The sequence below is a fragment of the Salvelinus namaycush genome, chromosome 30 (genome assembly GCF_016432855.1).
Source record: "Salvelinus namaycush isolate Seneca chromosome 30, SaNama_1.0, whole genome shotgun sequence".
Classification (NCBI taxonomy): Eukaryota; Metazoa; Chordata; class Actinopteri; order Salmoniformes; family Salmonidae; genus Salvelinus; species Salvelinus namaycush.
In genome coordinates, this window is record NC_052336.1 from 2,321,896 (window position 1) to 2,336,834 (window position 14,939).

General features: G+C 42.9%; 1 protein-coding gene across 1 annotated transcript in view; it reads right to left on the bottom strand.

The window, feature by feature from the left end:
• Positions 1-4,627: 4,627 nt before the first annotated feature.
• The window catches only part of LOC120024762 (elongation factor-like GTPase 1), a 31,771-nt gene continuing 21,459 nt past the window's right edge, over positions 4,628-14,939 (bottom strand). Inside the window, exons 8-9 of the mRNA XM_038969048.1 lie at positions 14,694-14,878; positions 4,628-5,566 (exon numbers count right to left, since the gene is read on the bottom strand). Of these exons, the coding sequence (XP_038824976.1) occupies positions 5,378-5,566; positions 14,694-14,878 (374 nt within the window). The 3' untranslated portion in view covers positions 4,628-5,377. The remainder of the gene's footprint in view (positions 5,567-14,693; positions 14,879-14,939) is intronic.

The following is a 14,939-nucleotide window of genomic DNA, read 5'->3' on the forward strand; positions in this document are numbered from 1 at the left end:
AGGTAATCAAATGGCTACCCGGACTATTTGCATTGTGTGCCCCCCCAACCCCTCTTTTTACGCTGCTACTACTCTCTGTTTATCATATATGCCTAGTCACTTTAACTATGCATTCATGTACATACTACCTCAATTGGGCCGACCAACCAGTGCTCATGCACATTGGCTAACCGGGCTATCTGCATTGTGTCCCACCCACCAACCCCTCTTTTACGCTACTGCTACTCTCTGTCCATCATATATGCATAGTCACTTTAACCATATCTACATGTACATACTACCTCAATCAGCCTGACTAACCGGTGTCTGTATGTAGCCTCGCTACTTTTATAGCCTCGCTACTGTATATAGCCTGTCTTTTTACTGTTGTTTTATTTCTTTACTTACCTATTGTTCACCTAATACCTTTTTTGCACTATTGGTTAGAGCCTGTAAGTAAGCATTTCACTGTAAGGTCTACACCTGTTGTATTCGGTGCACGTGACAAATAAACTTTGATTTGATTTATTGCTCCTGTGTCTTGGCCCAAGCAAGTCTCTTCTTATTATTGGTGTCTTTGCAGCAATTCGAACATGAAGGCCTGATTCACGCAGTCTCCTCTGAACAGTTGATGTTGAGATGTGTCTGTTACTTGAACTCTGTGAAGCATTTATTTGGGCTGCAATTTCTGAGGCTGGTAACTCTAATGAACTTATCTTCTGCAGCAGAGGTAACTCTGGGTCTTCCTTTCCTGTGGCGGTCCTCATGAGAGCCAGTTTCATCATACCGCTTGATGGTTTTTGCGACTGCACTTTCAAAGTTCTTGACCTTTTCTGGATTGACTGACCTTCATGTCTTAAAGTAATGATTGGCTGTCGTTTCACTTTGCTTATTTGGGCTGTTCTTCCAATAATATGGACTTGTTCTTTTACCAAATAGGGCTCTCTTCTGTATACCCCCCCTACCGTGTCACAACACAACTGGTTGGCTCAAACACTTAAGAAGGAAAGGAATTCCACAAACTAACTTTTAACAAGGCACACCTGTTAATTGAAATGCATTTCAGGTGACTACCTCATGAAGCTGGTTGAGAGAATGCCAAGAGTGTGCAAAGCTGTCATCAATGCAAAGGGTGGCTACTTTGAAGAATCTCAAATATAGAATATATTTTGATTTGTTAAACACTTTTTTGGGTATTACATGATTTCATATGTGTTATTTAATAGTTTTGATATCTTCACTATTATTCTACAAAGTAGAAAATACTCAAAATAAAGAAAAACCCTTGAATGAGTAGGTTTTTCCCATATTTTGTTGTTACAGCCTTATTCTAAATGTATTGAATCGTTTTTTTTCTCCCCTCATCAATCTACACACAATACCCCATAATGACAAACCAAAAACAGGTTTGTAGAAATTTGTGCACATTTTTTTTTTTACCCCAGAAATATCACATTTACATAAGTATTCATTACCTTCACTCAGTACTTTGTTGAAGCACCTTTGGCAGCCATTACAGACTCGAGTCTTCTTGGGTATGATGCTACAAGCTTGGCACACCTGTATTTGGGGAGTTTCTCCCATTCCTCTCTGCAGATCCTCTCAAGCTCTGTCAGTTTGGATGGGGAGCGTTGCTGCACGCCATTTTCAGGTCTCTCCAGAGATGTTTGATCGGGTTCAAGTCCGGGCTCTGGCTGGGCCACTCAAGGACAGAGACTTGTCCTGAAGCCACTCCTGCGTTCTCTTGGCTGTGTGCTTAGGGTTGTTGTCCTGTTAGAAGGTAATCCTTCACCCCAGTCTGAGGTCCTGAGCGCTCTGGAGCATGTTTTCATCAAGGATCTCTCTGTACTTTGCTCCGTACAGCTTTGCCTCGATCCTGACTAGTCTCCCAGTCCCTGCCACTGAAAAACATCCCCACAGCATGATGCTGCCACCACCATGCTTCACTGTAGGGATGGTGCCAGGGTTCCTCCAGACGTGACGCATTACATAAAGGCCAAAGAGTTCAATCTTGGTTTCATCAGACCAGAGAATCTTGTTTCTCGTGGTCTGAGAGTCTTTTGGTCCCTTTTGACAAACTCCAAGCGGGTTGTCATGTGCCTTTTGCTGAGGAGTGGCTTCCGTCTGGCCACTCTACCATAAAGGCCTGATTGGTGGAGTGCTGCAGAGATGGTAGTCATTCTCTGTCAGAGTGACCATCGGGTTCTTTGTCACCTCCCTGACCAAGGCCCTTCTCCCCCGATTGCTCCGTTTGGCCGGGTGGCCAGCTCTGGGAACTGTCTTGGTGGTTCCAAACTTCTTCCATTTAAGCATGATGTGTTCTTGGGGATCTTCAATGCTGCAGAAATGTTTTGGTTTTCCTTCCCCAGATCTGTGCCTCAACACAATCCTGACTCTGAGCTCTAAAGACAATTCCTTCGACCTCATGGCTTGGTTTTTGCTCTGACATGCACTGCCAAATGTGGGACCTTATATAGACAGGTGTGTGCCTTAAAACAATGTAATCCATTCTAGAATCAGGCTGTAACTTACCAAAAATGTGGAAAATGTCAAGGGGTCTGAATACTTTCCTGAATGCTGCTTCACAGCAGGATTCTAAAACGGATCACTAACTTTTAGACAAACACATCACCTGAGAAAATGGCTCATGGTCACATAGAAAAACAACCACGCTAAGGTTCTACAATTAGGTACCATTTGATTTTCATGTTCATAACCGCTCGGTTTGTGATTCATGTTATTTAAACATATGTCTGTGGATTACCATTTTCACCACGGTCTACAGTGGTTGGAAGTTCCTAGCAGGCGAGGGATACATTCACTGTGTTGTGACAGCTCTAGCAAGCAGCATGTATGTCTACCGTCTTTCCCTGCCGCTCACTCTCTCTACTCTCCCCGTCCTCTCGGCCCACTCTTTTTAACATCCTGTGCTCACCGGGAAGATGCTTTGTGGCACTGGCAACGTCATTCCCTAGCTTCCAAGAGATTTGAAGAAATAATAACAGCTGTGAGAATTGAAGGCCTGGAAGAGAAGCCAAGCTCAACTATCGTGACGAATGATGATGTTTTTTGAAGAGTAATCTTGGTCTTCAGGAAGTAATTCAAGATATCAGCATATCTAAAGTATAGTATCCCGTCTCCCGGGTGGCGCAGTGGTCTAGGGCACTGCATCGCAGTGCTAGCTGCGCCACCAGAGTCTCTGGGTTCGCGCCCAGGCTGGGCTGGGTTCGCGCCCAGGCTCTGTCGCAGCCGGCCGCAACCGGGAGGTCCGTGGGGCGACGCACAATTGGCATAGCGTCGTCCGGGTTAGGGAGGGTTTGGCCGGTAGGATATCCTTGTCTCAGTATGTAAAATGTAATAAAAATGTATGCACTCTACTGTAAGTCGCTCTGGATAAGAGCGTCTGCTAAATGACTAAAATGTAATGTAAATGTAGTATCTACAAGAACAGGAAAAGTGGGCAAATGTGGTTTCTGGGTAAACAACCCATTTAAATGATAAGGGAAGATAAGATAGATCTTATGGTCCACAAGGACACATTTGTATATGGACATCATAGCTGTACCATCACAAAAATACATGTTATACGCAAGACAAAATAGATTGAATGGCCACAATTTCCTTCCCGTCATATGAACTGATGTGAAAGAACTTGTCAGGTGAAAGTAAAGTCCTGGAAGGCATCTTCCATATTGCTTTGGTCAATTTGCTGAACAGTGCAGATGGAGGGAACAAGCAGAGGAGGCTACTTTAGACTATCGAGATGCACCCCGTGCCAAAATGAATCTTGAAACGTCTTTTTCCCCCCAGGAAGCCCTTTCCTGGTGTGACGACCATTAGATGGACATACTAAATCACAATCCTTCACCCCATTACCAATCAAGCTCAGCCATGGGCCAGTGTGTTTTAACTATTTTGTGCGGTCTCCTGTTACTTCACACGTGTGTGCGCACACACCTCAATAACCGTTGATCTCCTTTGTTTTCTTGGTGGAGAGGGGAAGGAGTGGGGGAGGGGAGGAAAAAGGGGAGATGAGTGGGCGGGAAGGACAGGGGTCAGACAACACAATGGGAACAGGTCTGTAAGAGGAGTGGAGAAATAGGGGAAGAGGGAGAAATTGTAGACCAACTCTAGACAGTTGTTCTGGTACATTGATTGAAGTGCAAGGAGTTTCCCAGTGATGGCAAACTGTCTCATAATTGTCCTAGGGGAACACACACCCTCTAATCTGCAGAAATGATACATTTCAGGATTCAATTATTACTTTGGTATGTCTGAATAAAAAGTGTTATTGGTATTACTCAATGTAAATTAAGGGAAATTGTGAGCAAAATGATGAATTATATCACTTTAGTAAATTATTTTAAAAAGTGTTAATGAACATCTGTGGCCCCATCTAGTAAAATCCTCAATTACCTAAAATGTGTCATTGGTGTTACCGTCCTTTGTGTTGCTACTCCTACTGCTGGCATGTTATCATAATGGTAACAATTATTTTACGTCATTAAGCTGCCATATTATTTGATTTAGAATGGGAAGATGTACCCAAATACATTTAAATTAAATTAAATCTAGAAACATGAAGTAATTAATTTCCAAAATGCCATGTCCAAATGCCACCACATCTCAAGAATGACCGACACACATATCACTCCTGATTAATGAAACAAAAAACACACAGTTTTCTTTATTTATTGCTTTCTGGTAAATACTGTACATTTTGCTTTATGTCTTGTACACAGATACCTTACCCAGAGCTCTCAACATAGCATATCAACAAGGCTATAGCTCGTCTTGTACACAGATACCTTACCCAGAGCTCTCAACATAGCATATCAACAAGGCTATAGCTCGTCTTGTACACAGATACCTTACCCAGAGCTCTCAACATAGCATATCAACAAGGCTATAGCTCGCTAGCGCTGTCCCCAAATAATAAAATTTTTTACAATCCCCCTTTGCATCATATTTCTGTTTTTCCAAATTAAATGCCGCTCTTCAGGGGGCTGGGTACTGCAATTCAATTAGGTTGAGAGCAGAAATTAATTCAAGCCACTTCACTTAACAGCAAAACTGGATTTGAACGGGAACACTCGTCAATTATGCATAGCTGAAAGGGATTCTCCCTGGTAAAGACACAGCTGAATGTCCAGCTATTAAAACCCATTGGGCCGGTTTCCTAGACACAGATTAAGTCTAGTTCTGGACTAAAAAACATTTTCTAAGGAGGTTTTCAGCAATACTGCTCTGTAATATAAAAGCATCAGTGGCTCATTTTGAGTGACAGTTAGAGGGGTGATGATGGTGTAGCGATGGGGGACAGTATCCACTGGATGCTCTTTATGATGTCTGTCTCGGGTGTGTGTTGGTAGGAGTCAATCAGGAAACACACACAGGCCTATTTGTTCTTGCTCAGTGTTCTCTGTTTCTCGCCGTGCTCCACTATCTTCTCCTCCACGTACAGTCCTTTACGCCGGCGAACACCGTTCATGTATTTCAGAGCCTGATTGGCGGAATCAGCCTTCTCTCCAAAGTGGAGGTACTCCTCTTCTGTGGTAGGAACCCAGGACGGATCACTGGAGATCACCTTGAGACACAGAGAGACACACAGAGAGACACACACAGAGACAGAGAGAGAGCGATTTAGTTTAAAATACATAAAGACAGATTTAGTTTGAAGTACATAAAGACAGATTTAGTTTGAAGTCCACCCCTGAGCAGGATAATGCTTCATTAAATGGACTATAGATACAAATATCAGGACCTGTATCCCCAAAACATCTCAGAGTCAGGTCAACCCTGTCCATATTATCTTATTCTTTATGACTGAAAAGGCTAAACAGATCCTAGATCAGCACTCCTACCCTGAGACACTTTGTGGATACGGGCCCTGACCCATAAACATGAACAGATGTAAAGCATGGAGCGGACACTGGAATCTACCCCACATGACAAAGAACCCAGTCTTGGCTAAGCTTTGCTCAGCAGTGGTGGCAGACAAGGAAGGGATCATGGCTACTGTTATCCAACTCAGCTGCTCCCTGTCTTTCTCCCTCTACCTCCCCCTCTCTCCCCCTCTAGCTCCCTACCTGGCTCTCTCCCTACCTGGCTCTTTCTCCACCCCCCTCCCCTCTCTCCCCCTCCAGCTCCTTACCTGGCTCTTTCTCCCTCTACCTCCCCCTCTCTCCCCCTCTAGCTCCCTACCTGGCTCTTTCTCCCTCTACCTCCCCCTCTCTCCCCCTCTAGCTCCCTACCTGGCTCTCTCCCTACCTGGCTCTTTCTCCACCCCCCTCCCCTCTCTCCCCCTCTAGCTCCCTACCTGGCTCTTTCTCCACCCCCCTCCCCCTCTCTGCCTCCATCAGGCTCTGACAGTAGGGGAGGTTATAGAGATACATGTGTTCTTCCAAAGCAGTCAGTCACACAGACATCCAGATCAACACTGTGTCACTGTGTTCTAGAGGAGAGAGACTGTGTGTGTTTGTTGAGGAGGGCCTGGCTATGTGCAACCTGCTGAGGAGATGAGGCAATGCCTTCTGCTGCTTCACACACACACCATGCCACAATTACTGTACCAGTGTGTACGTGGGCCCCTGCACCTGGCCGTTAGGGGCCCCGAGTGACAGACTCTGGTTGCAGGCAACAGATGGTAGAGGAGGAACAACACCAGACAGATTACGAGGTTGCACGCACACACACACACACACACACACACACACTTCGGCACAATTGGGTCCAGTAGGGCGAAAGGGTGTGTGTTTCATTGTGTGTGTACGTGTGCAGGGTTAGAGTGGCGGGGGCTCAGCTCTAACTGTAACGGGGGGAAGGTACCAACAGGGGGGCTGAAACACACGAACACACTAGTATGCACGAGCGCACACAAGCAAAGACACACACAGGTCTTTGATTTAATCTGCTCTCTGCGGCCCCTGTTGTGTGCATCCCTTCGGTTACTTATCTTTACAGGGGCCTTTGTCTCACTGCTGTGTGTGTGTTTGTGAGTGAGAGAGAGAGAGAGAGAGCTTTTGTCACTGTGCTCCATGAAGCGTGTCAGTGGGCCTCACCTACATTAGCCTGAATGAAAACACACACACACACACACACACACACACACACACACACACACACACACACACACACACACACACACACACACACACACACACACACACACACACACACACACACACACACACACACACACACACACACACACAGCAGATGCTAGTCCCTGAACTACAACACAAAGGGAGGAAAAAAGTTATTGTCACAACCTCTTTCTCATGCTAATCTAATGTAAATCCATAACATTACACACATAGCTAACACAACAATACAACACTCACAGAAGAGCTCTCTCTCTGTCACTAAACACTATTCATATGTTAAATAAATATGAAGTCCATAGAAAATCAATGATAAACTAAATGCTAACAGTAGCTTGCATCTAATTTAATAGACTAGATGTATAGAATAGATTCAGATAGAAGCAAGTTGGAGTCTACTAAAACCCCATTGTTATTGTCTATGGAGTAACTATCTATGTTGTCATGATCGTCTATGGAGTAACCATCCATGTTGTCATGATTGTCTATGGAGTAACCATCCATGTTGTCATGATTGTCTATGGAGTAACTATCTATGTTGTCATGATCGTCTATGGAGTAACCATCCATGTTGTCATGATTGTCTATGGAGTAACTATCTATGTTGTCATGATCGTCTATGGAGTAACCATCCATGTTGTCATGATTGTCTATGGAGTAACCATCCATGTTGTCATGATTGTCTATGGAGTAACTATCTATGTTGTCATGACTGTCTATGGAGTAACCATCCATGTTGTCATGATTGTCTATGGAGTAACTATCTATGTTGTCATGATCGTCTATGGAGTAACCATCCATGTTGTCATGACTGCCTATGAAGTAACCATCCATGTTGTCATGACTGTCTATGAAGTAACTATCTATGTTGTCATGACTGTCTATGGAGTAACTATCCATGTCATGACTATCTATGGAGTAACTATCTATGTTGTCATGACTGTCTATGGAGTAACCATCCATGTCATGACTGTCTATGGAGTAACTATCCATGTCATGAATGTCTATGGAGTAACTATCTATGCTGTCATGACTGTCTATGGAGTAACTATCCATGTCATGACTGTCTATGGAGTAACTATCTATGTTGTCATGACTGTCTATGGAGTGACCATCCATGTTGTCATCCATGTTGTCATGACTGTCTATGGAGTAACTATCCATGTCATGATCGTCTATGTAGTAACCATCCATGTTGTCATGATTGTCTATGTAGTAACTATCCATGTTGTCATGACTGTCTATGGAGTAACAATCCATGTTGTCATGACTGTCTATGGAGTAACTATCTATGTTGTCATGACTGTCTATGGAGTAACTATCCATGTCATGACTGTCTATGGAGTAACTATCTATGTTGGCATGACTGTCTATGGAGTAACTATCCATGTCATGACTGTTTATGGAGTAACTATCTATGTTGTCATGACTGTCTATGGAGTGACCATCCATGTTGTCATGACTGTCTATGTAGTAACTACCCATGTCATGATTGTCTATGGAGTGACCATCCATGTTGTCATGACTGTCTATGGAGTGACCATCCATGTTGTCATGACTGTCTATGGAGTAACTATCCATGTCATGATGGTCTATGGAGTAACCATCCATGTTGTCATGATTGTCTATGGAGTAACCATCCATGTTGTCGTGATCGTCTATGTAGTAACTATCCATGTCATGATTGTCTATGGAGTGACCATCCATGTTGTCATGATTGTCTATGGAGTAACCATCCATGTTGTCTTGACTGTCTATGGAGTGACTATCTATGTTGTCATGACTGTCTATGGAGTGACCATCCATGGTGTCATCCATGTTGTCATGACTGTCTATGTAGTAACTATCCATGTCATGATCGTCTATGGAGTAACCATCCATGTTGTCATGACTGTCTATGGAGTAACTATCTATGTTGTCATGATCGTCTATGGAGTAACTATCTATGTTGTCATGATCGTCTATGGAGTAACCATCCATGTTGTCATGACTGTCTATGGAGTGACCATCCATGTTGTCATGATCGTCTATGGAGTGACCATCCATGTTGTCATGATCGTCTATGGAGTGACCATCCATGTTGTCATAACCGTCTATGGAGTAACCATCCATGTTGTCATGATCGTCTATGGAGTAACCATCCATGTTGTCATGATCGTCTATGGAGTAACTATCTATGTTGTCATGACTGTCTATGGAGTAACCATCCATGTTGTCATGACTGTCTATGGAGTAACCATCCATGTTGTCATGACTGTCTATGGAGTAACCATTCATGTTGTCATGATCCTCTATGGAGTAACCATCCATGTTGTCATGACTGTCTATGGAGTAACTATCCATGTTGTCATGATCGTCTATGGAGTAACCATCCATGTTGTCATGATCGTCTATGGAGTAACTATCTATGTTGTCATGATCGTCTATGGAGTAACCATCCATGTTGTCATGATCGTCTATGGAGTAACCATCCATGTTGTCATGACTGTCTATGGAGTAACTATCTATGTTGTCATGCCTGTCTATGGAGTAACTATCTATGTTGTCATGATTGTCTATGGAGTAACTATCTATGTTGTCATGATTGTCTATGGAGTAACTATCTATGTTGTCATGATTGTCTATGGAGTAACTATCTATGTTGTCATGATTGTCTATGGAGTAACTGTCTATGTTGTCATGCCTGTCTATGGAGTAACTATCCATGTTGTCATGACTGTCTATGGAGTAACAATCCATGTTGTCATGACTGTCTATGGAGTAACCATCCATGTTGTCATGACTGTCTATGGAGTAACTATCTATGTTGTCATGACTGTCTATGGAGTGACCATCCATGTTGTCATGACTGTCTATGGAGTAACTATCCATGTCATGATGGTCTATGGAGTAACCATCCATGTTGTCATGATTGTCTATGGAGTAACCATCCATGTTGTCATGGTCGTCTATGTAGTAACTATCCATGTCATGAATGTCTATGGAGTGACCATCCATGTTGTCATGATTGTCTATGGAGTAACCATCCATGGTGTCTTGACTGTCTATGGAGTAACTATCCATGTTGTCATGATCGTCTATGGAGTAACTATCCATGTTGTCATGACTGTCTATGGAGTAACAATCCATGTTGTCATGACTGTCTATGGAGTAACTATCTATGTTGTCATGACTGTCTATGGAGTGACCATCCATGTTGTCATGACTGTCTATGTAGTAACTATCCATGTCATGATTGTCTATGGAGTGACCATCCATGTTGTCATGACTGTCTATGGAGTGACCATCCATGTTGTCATGACTGTCTATGGAGTAACTATCCATGTCATGATGGTCTATGGAGTAACCATCCATGTTGTCATGATTGTCTATGGAGTAACCATCCATGTTGTCATGGTCGTCTATGTAGTAACTATCCATGTCATGATTGTCTATGGAGTGACCATCCATGTTGTCATGATTGTCTATGGAGTAACCATCCATGTTGTCTTGACTGTCTATGGAGTGACTATCTATGTTGTCATGACTGTCTATGGAGTGACCATCCATGTTGTCATCCATGTTGTCATGACTGTCTATGTAGTAACTATCCATGTCATGATCGTCTATGTAGTAACCATCCATGTTGTCATGACTGTCTATGGAGTAACCATCCATGTTGTCATGACTGTCTATGGAGTAACCATCCATGTTGTCATGACTGTCTATGGAGTAACTATCTATGTTGTCATGATCGTCTATGGAGTAACTATCTATGTTGTCATGATCGTCTATGGAGTAACCATCCATGTTGTCATGACTGTCTATGGAGTGACCATCCATGTTGTCATGACTGTCTATGGAGTAACCATCCATGTTGTCATGACTGTCTATGGAGTAACCATCCATGTTGTCATGACTGTCTATGGAGTAACCATCCATGTTGTCATGACTGTCTATGGAGTAACCATCCATGTTGTCATGATCGTCTATGGAGTAACCATCCATGTTGTCATGATCGTCTATGGAGTAACTATCTACAGTGGGGCAAAAAAGTATTTAGTAAGCCACCAATTGTGCAAGTTCTCCCACTTAAAAAGATGAGAGAGGCCTGTAATTTTCCATCATAGGTACACTTCAACTATGACAGACAAAATGAGAAAAAAAATCCAGAAAATCACATTGTAGGATTTTTTATGAATTTATTTGCAAATTATGGTGGAAAATAAGTATTTGGTCACCTACAAACAAGCAAGATTTCTGGCTCTCACAGACCTGTAACTTCTTCTTTAAGAGGCTCCTCTGTCCTCCACTCGTTACCTGTATTAATGGCACCTGTTTGAACTTGTTATCAGTATAAAAGACACCTGTCCACAACCTCAAACAGTCACACTCCAAACTCCACTATGGCCAAGACCAAAGAGCTGTCAAAGGACACCAGAAACAAAATTGTAGACCTGCACCAGGCTGGGAAGACTGAATCTGCAATAGGTAAGCAGCTTGGTTTGAAGAAATCAACTGTGGGAGCAATTATTAGGAAATGGAAGACATACAAGACCACTGATAATCTCCCTCGATCTGGGGCTCCACGCAAGATCTCACCCCGTGGGGTCAAAATGATCACAAGAACGGTGAGCAAAAATCCCAGAACCACACGGGGGGACCTAGTGAATGACCTGCAGAGAGCTGGGACCAAAGTAACAAAGCCTACCATCAGTAACACACTACGCCGCCATGTCATGATTGTCTATGGAGTAACTGTCTATGTTGTCATGATCGTCTATGGAGTAACTATCCATGTCATGACTACCTATGGAGTAACTATCTATGTTGTCATGATCGTCTATGGAGTAACTGTCCATGTTGTCATGATCGTCTATGGAGTAACTGTCTATGTTGTCATGACTACCTATGGAGTAACTATCTATGTTGTCATGACTACCTATGGAGTAACTATCCATGTTGTCATGATCGTCTATGGAGTAACTGTCTATGTTGTCATGACTACCTATGGAGTAACTATCTATGTTGTCATGACTGTCTATGGAGTAACTATCTATGTTGTCATGATCGTCTATGGAGTAACTATCTATGTTGTCATGATTGTCTATGGAGTAACTATCTATGTTGTCATGATTGTCTTTGGAGTAACTATCTATGTTGTCATGATTGTCTATGGAGTAACTATCTATGTTGTCATGATTGTCTATGGAGTAACTATCTATGTTGTCATGATTGTCTATGGAGTAACTATCTAACTGCTGCAGATAATGACAGAGTAATGTAAATTAAACTGGACAGACCTGTTTTAATGAAGCTCACACACAAAGGCTGACAACAATGTGCTGGTAGGGGGTGGGTGTGTGGAGCAACGGGGGAATCTAATACTGAGTGACATGCTGTGTGTTGTAATGAATTTGCATAGCGTGTGTGTCACATCTAGTTTCAAGTTTCAACGTTTATTCACCATGTGCCGAGGATACAACAGGTGTAAAACAATACAGTAACATTCTTACCTTGAGAGCTCTTTCCCAACAGCGTTTATAATAAAAAAGAATAATATAGATAATAATAACAAATAAAAGCAGTGTGTGTGTGTGGTGTCTCTTCTGCCTGGCAGTGTGACATCAGGTCAGACCGTAAAGCTGTTCACTAGGCTTGTGTGTGTGTGTGTGTGTGTGTGTGTGTGTGTGAGAGAAACACCGGGCTGCACACGCTCACCGGCGCTCTTGGCCAATTAAATTAGCCGACCTTGAACAATAACCACTTAAACCCTCAGACAGACAGGAGCACACACACACACACACACACACACACACACACACACACACACACACACACACACACACACACACACACACACACACACACACACACACACACACACACACACACACACACACACACACACACACACACCAAATAAGAAACACGTAATACACATACCCATGACATAGATACAGTGGGGTCTGACATTTTTGACCCCCTTGATAAAGATGGGCAAAAATGACTGTATAAAATAAATGATAAAACTAGAGTACATTGCATTGGGCTTGAGAGGTTCATACTGTTCGTCTTCTGTCATACTGTTCTTCTGCCATCCTGGGATTTACGGATTTACCGGCATTGTACACAAAGGGGCGCTAAAAACAAAAAGCCCATTGGAATGCTAACAAAATTAGCACAAGTAATAGCGAAATCACATATACCTTGTTAGGTAAATGCTAATAAGCAAAAATGAACAAACTAATTGCAAAGACAAGCAGATCCAGCTCATAAAGTTATACAAGTATAGCTAGTAGTTACCGAATGTCATTTTCGGTGAATGAGGACATTTACAAGTGTATGTGAACGAGAGAAATTGTGCAAATGAACCAAATGTTATGATGCATGTTTTTCTGAAGGAAAAGCATCATGTGTACACGGTAGCAGGGGAGAAGAATGGAGGATGGAAAAAACGCTAGTAGGAAGCACAGGGGGAAAATTGGCAGCTGTACAGAACTCCGATAACAGAGCTCTCAGACTTCTAAAACACGGTAGAAAGCAGTTATAATATATCTGATGGCAAAAAAAATAAATAATGGTGCTCTTTATAGGGATTAGAGAATAGAGTTACCAGGACAAAAGTAGTGTACTATATTGGGAATAGGGTGCCCAGGTCAAAACTAGCGCTCTATATAGAGAATAGGGTGCCCAGGTCAAAACTAGTGCTCTATATAGGGAATAGGGTGCCCAGGTCAAAACTAGCGCTCTATATAGGGAATAGGGGGCCAATTTGGATGCACAAATTGAAAAGACAGTTGTTTGAGGTTTCAATGTCTACAGTCCACAAGTTCAGGAAAGGTCTACAGAGACACATTTTCAGACCCGATACCTGTTTTTTGGTTACAGGGTCTGTGAAAAAAACTTGACTTGGTTTTGAGGTGGGTTTTAATATACCATGTTTTTGACCACTTGCCCCAGATATAAACAATGTATTTTATATTGAACTTTTATTTAACTAGGCAAGTCAGTTAAGAACAAATTCTTATTTACAATGACGGCCTAGGAACAGTGGGTTAACTACCTTGTTCAGGGGCAGAACAACAGATTTTTACCTTGTCAGCTTGGGGAGTCGATCTAGCAACCTTTCGGTTACTGGCCCAATGCTCTAACCACTAGGCTACCTGCCGCCCCAAAACAAGAAGGTATACAGAAGGTGGTATGGTAAAGAAGTGGGATTTTTGTCTGTATATAAAAGGGGTATAATAAGGATGAGCCAGAGATGGTCAGAGAAGTCATGTATTGATGTCAATGGGAGACTAGTTAAGATTCACCTCATACTGGAACTAATAGGGAACAGGGCTATGAGTTCCAGAGACAAGGGTGAAATAAACACTGACCCTAGTTCAGTATTGTGATTTCCTTTATTCCTTCATTTATGAAAAACCATTAAATTATTAAGAGCTAAAAATACAAGCACCTGTTTTCAGACTGATGAGTTGCAGCTCACAACCCCTTCACGGAGTGAGCCTTGCATGTGTTTTTGTCTGTGTGTGTGTTGTATGCCTGCTGTGTGTGAGTTGTATGCCTGCTGTGTGTGTGTCTGCACAAGGATGCACACGACAGGGTGTATGTGTGAGCGCGCCTCACCTCCCAGTGGCTGAAGACCAGTTGTGGACTAGCCAATCCACTGGTTCTCTTGCGTATCTCGTCAGCGAATCCGAAGCTCTCGGCCACAGGAAGGACGGCCTTGATGATGAACATCTCTGTCCCCTCCTTCATCTCCTCCTGTAACACTCGGCCCTCCCTCTTCCCCAGGACCCCGTACACACGACCTGGACACACACACAAACACGATAATTAGTAGAAGTGGCTTAACGTGTACTCTGGCCATGT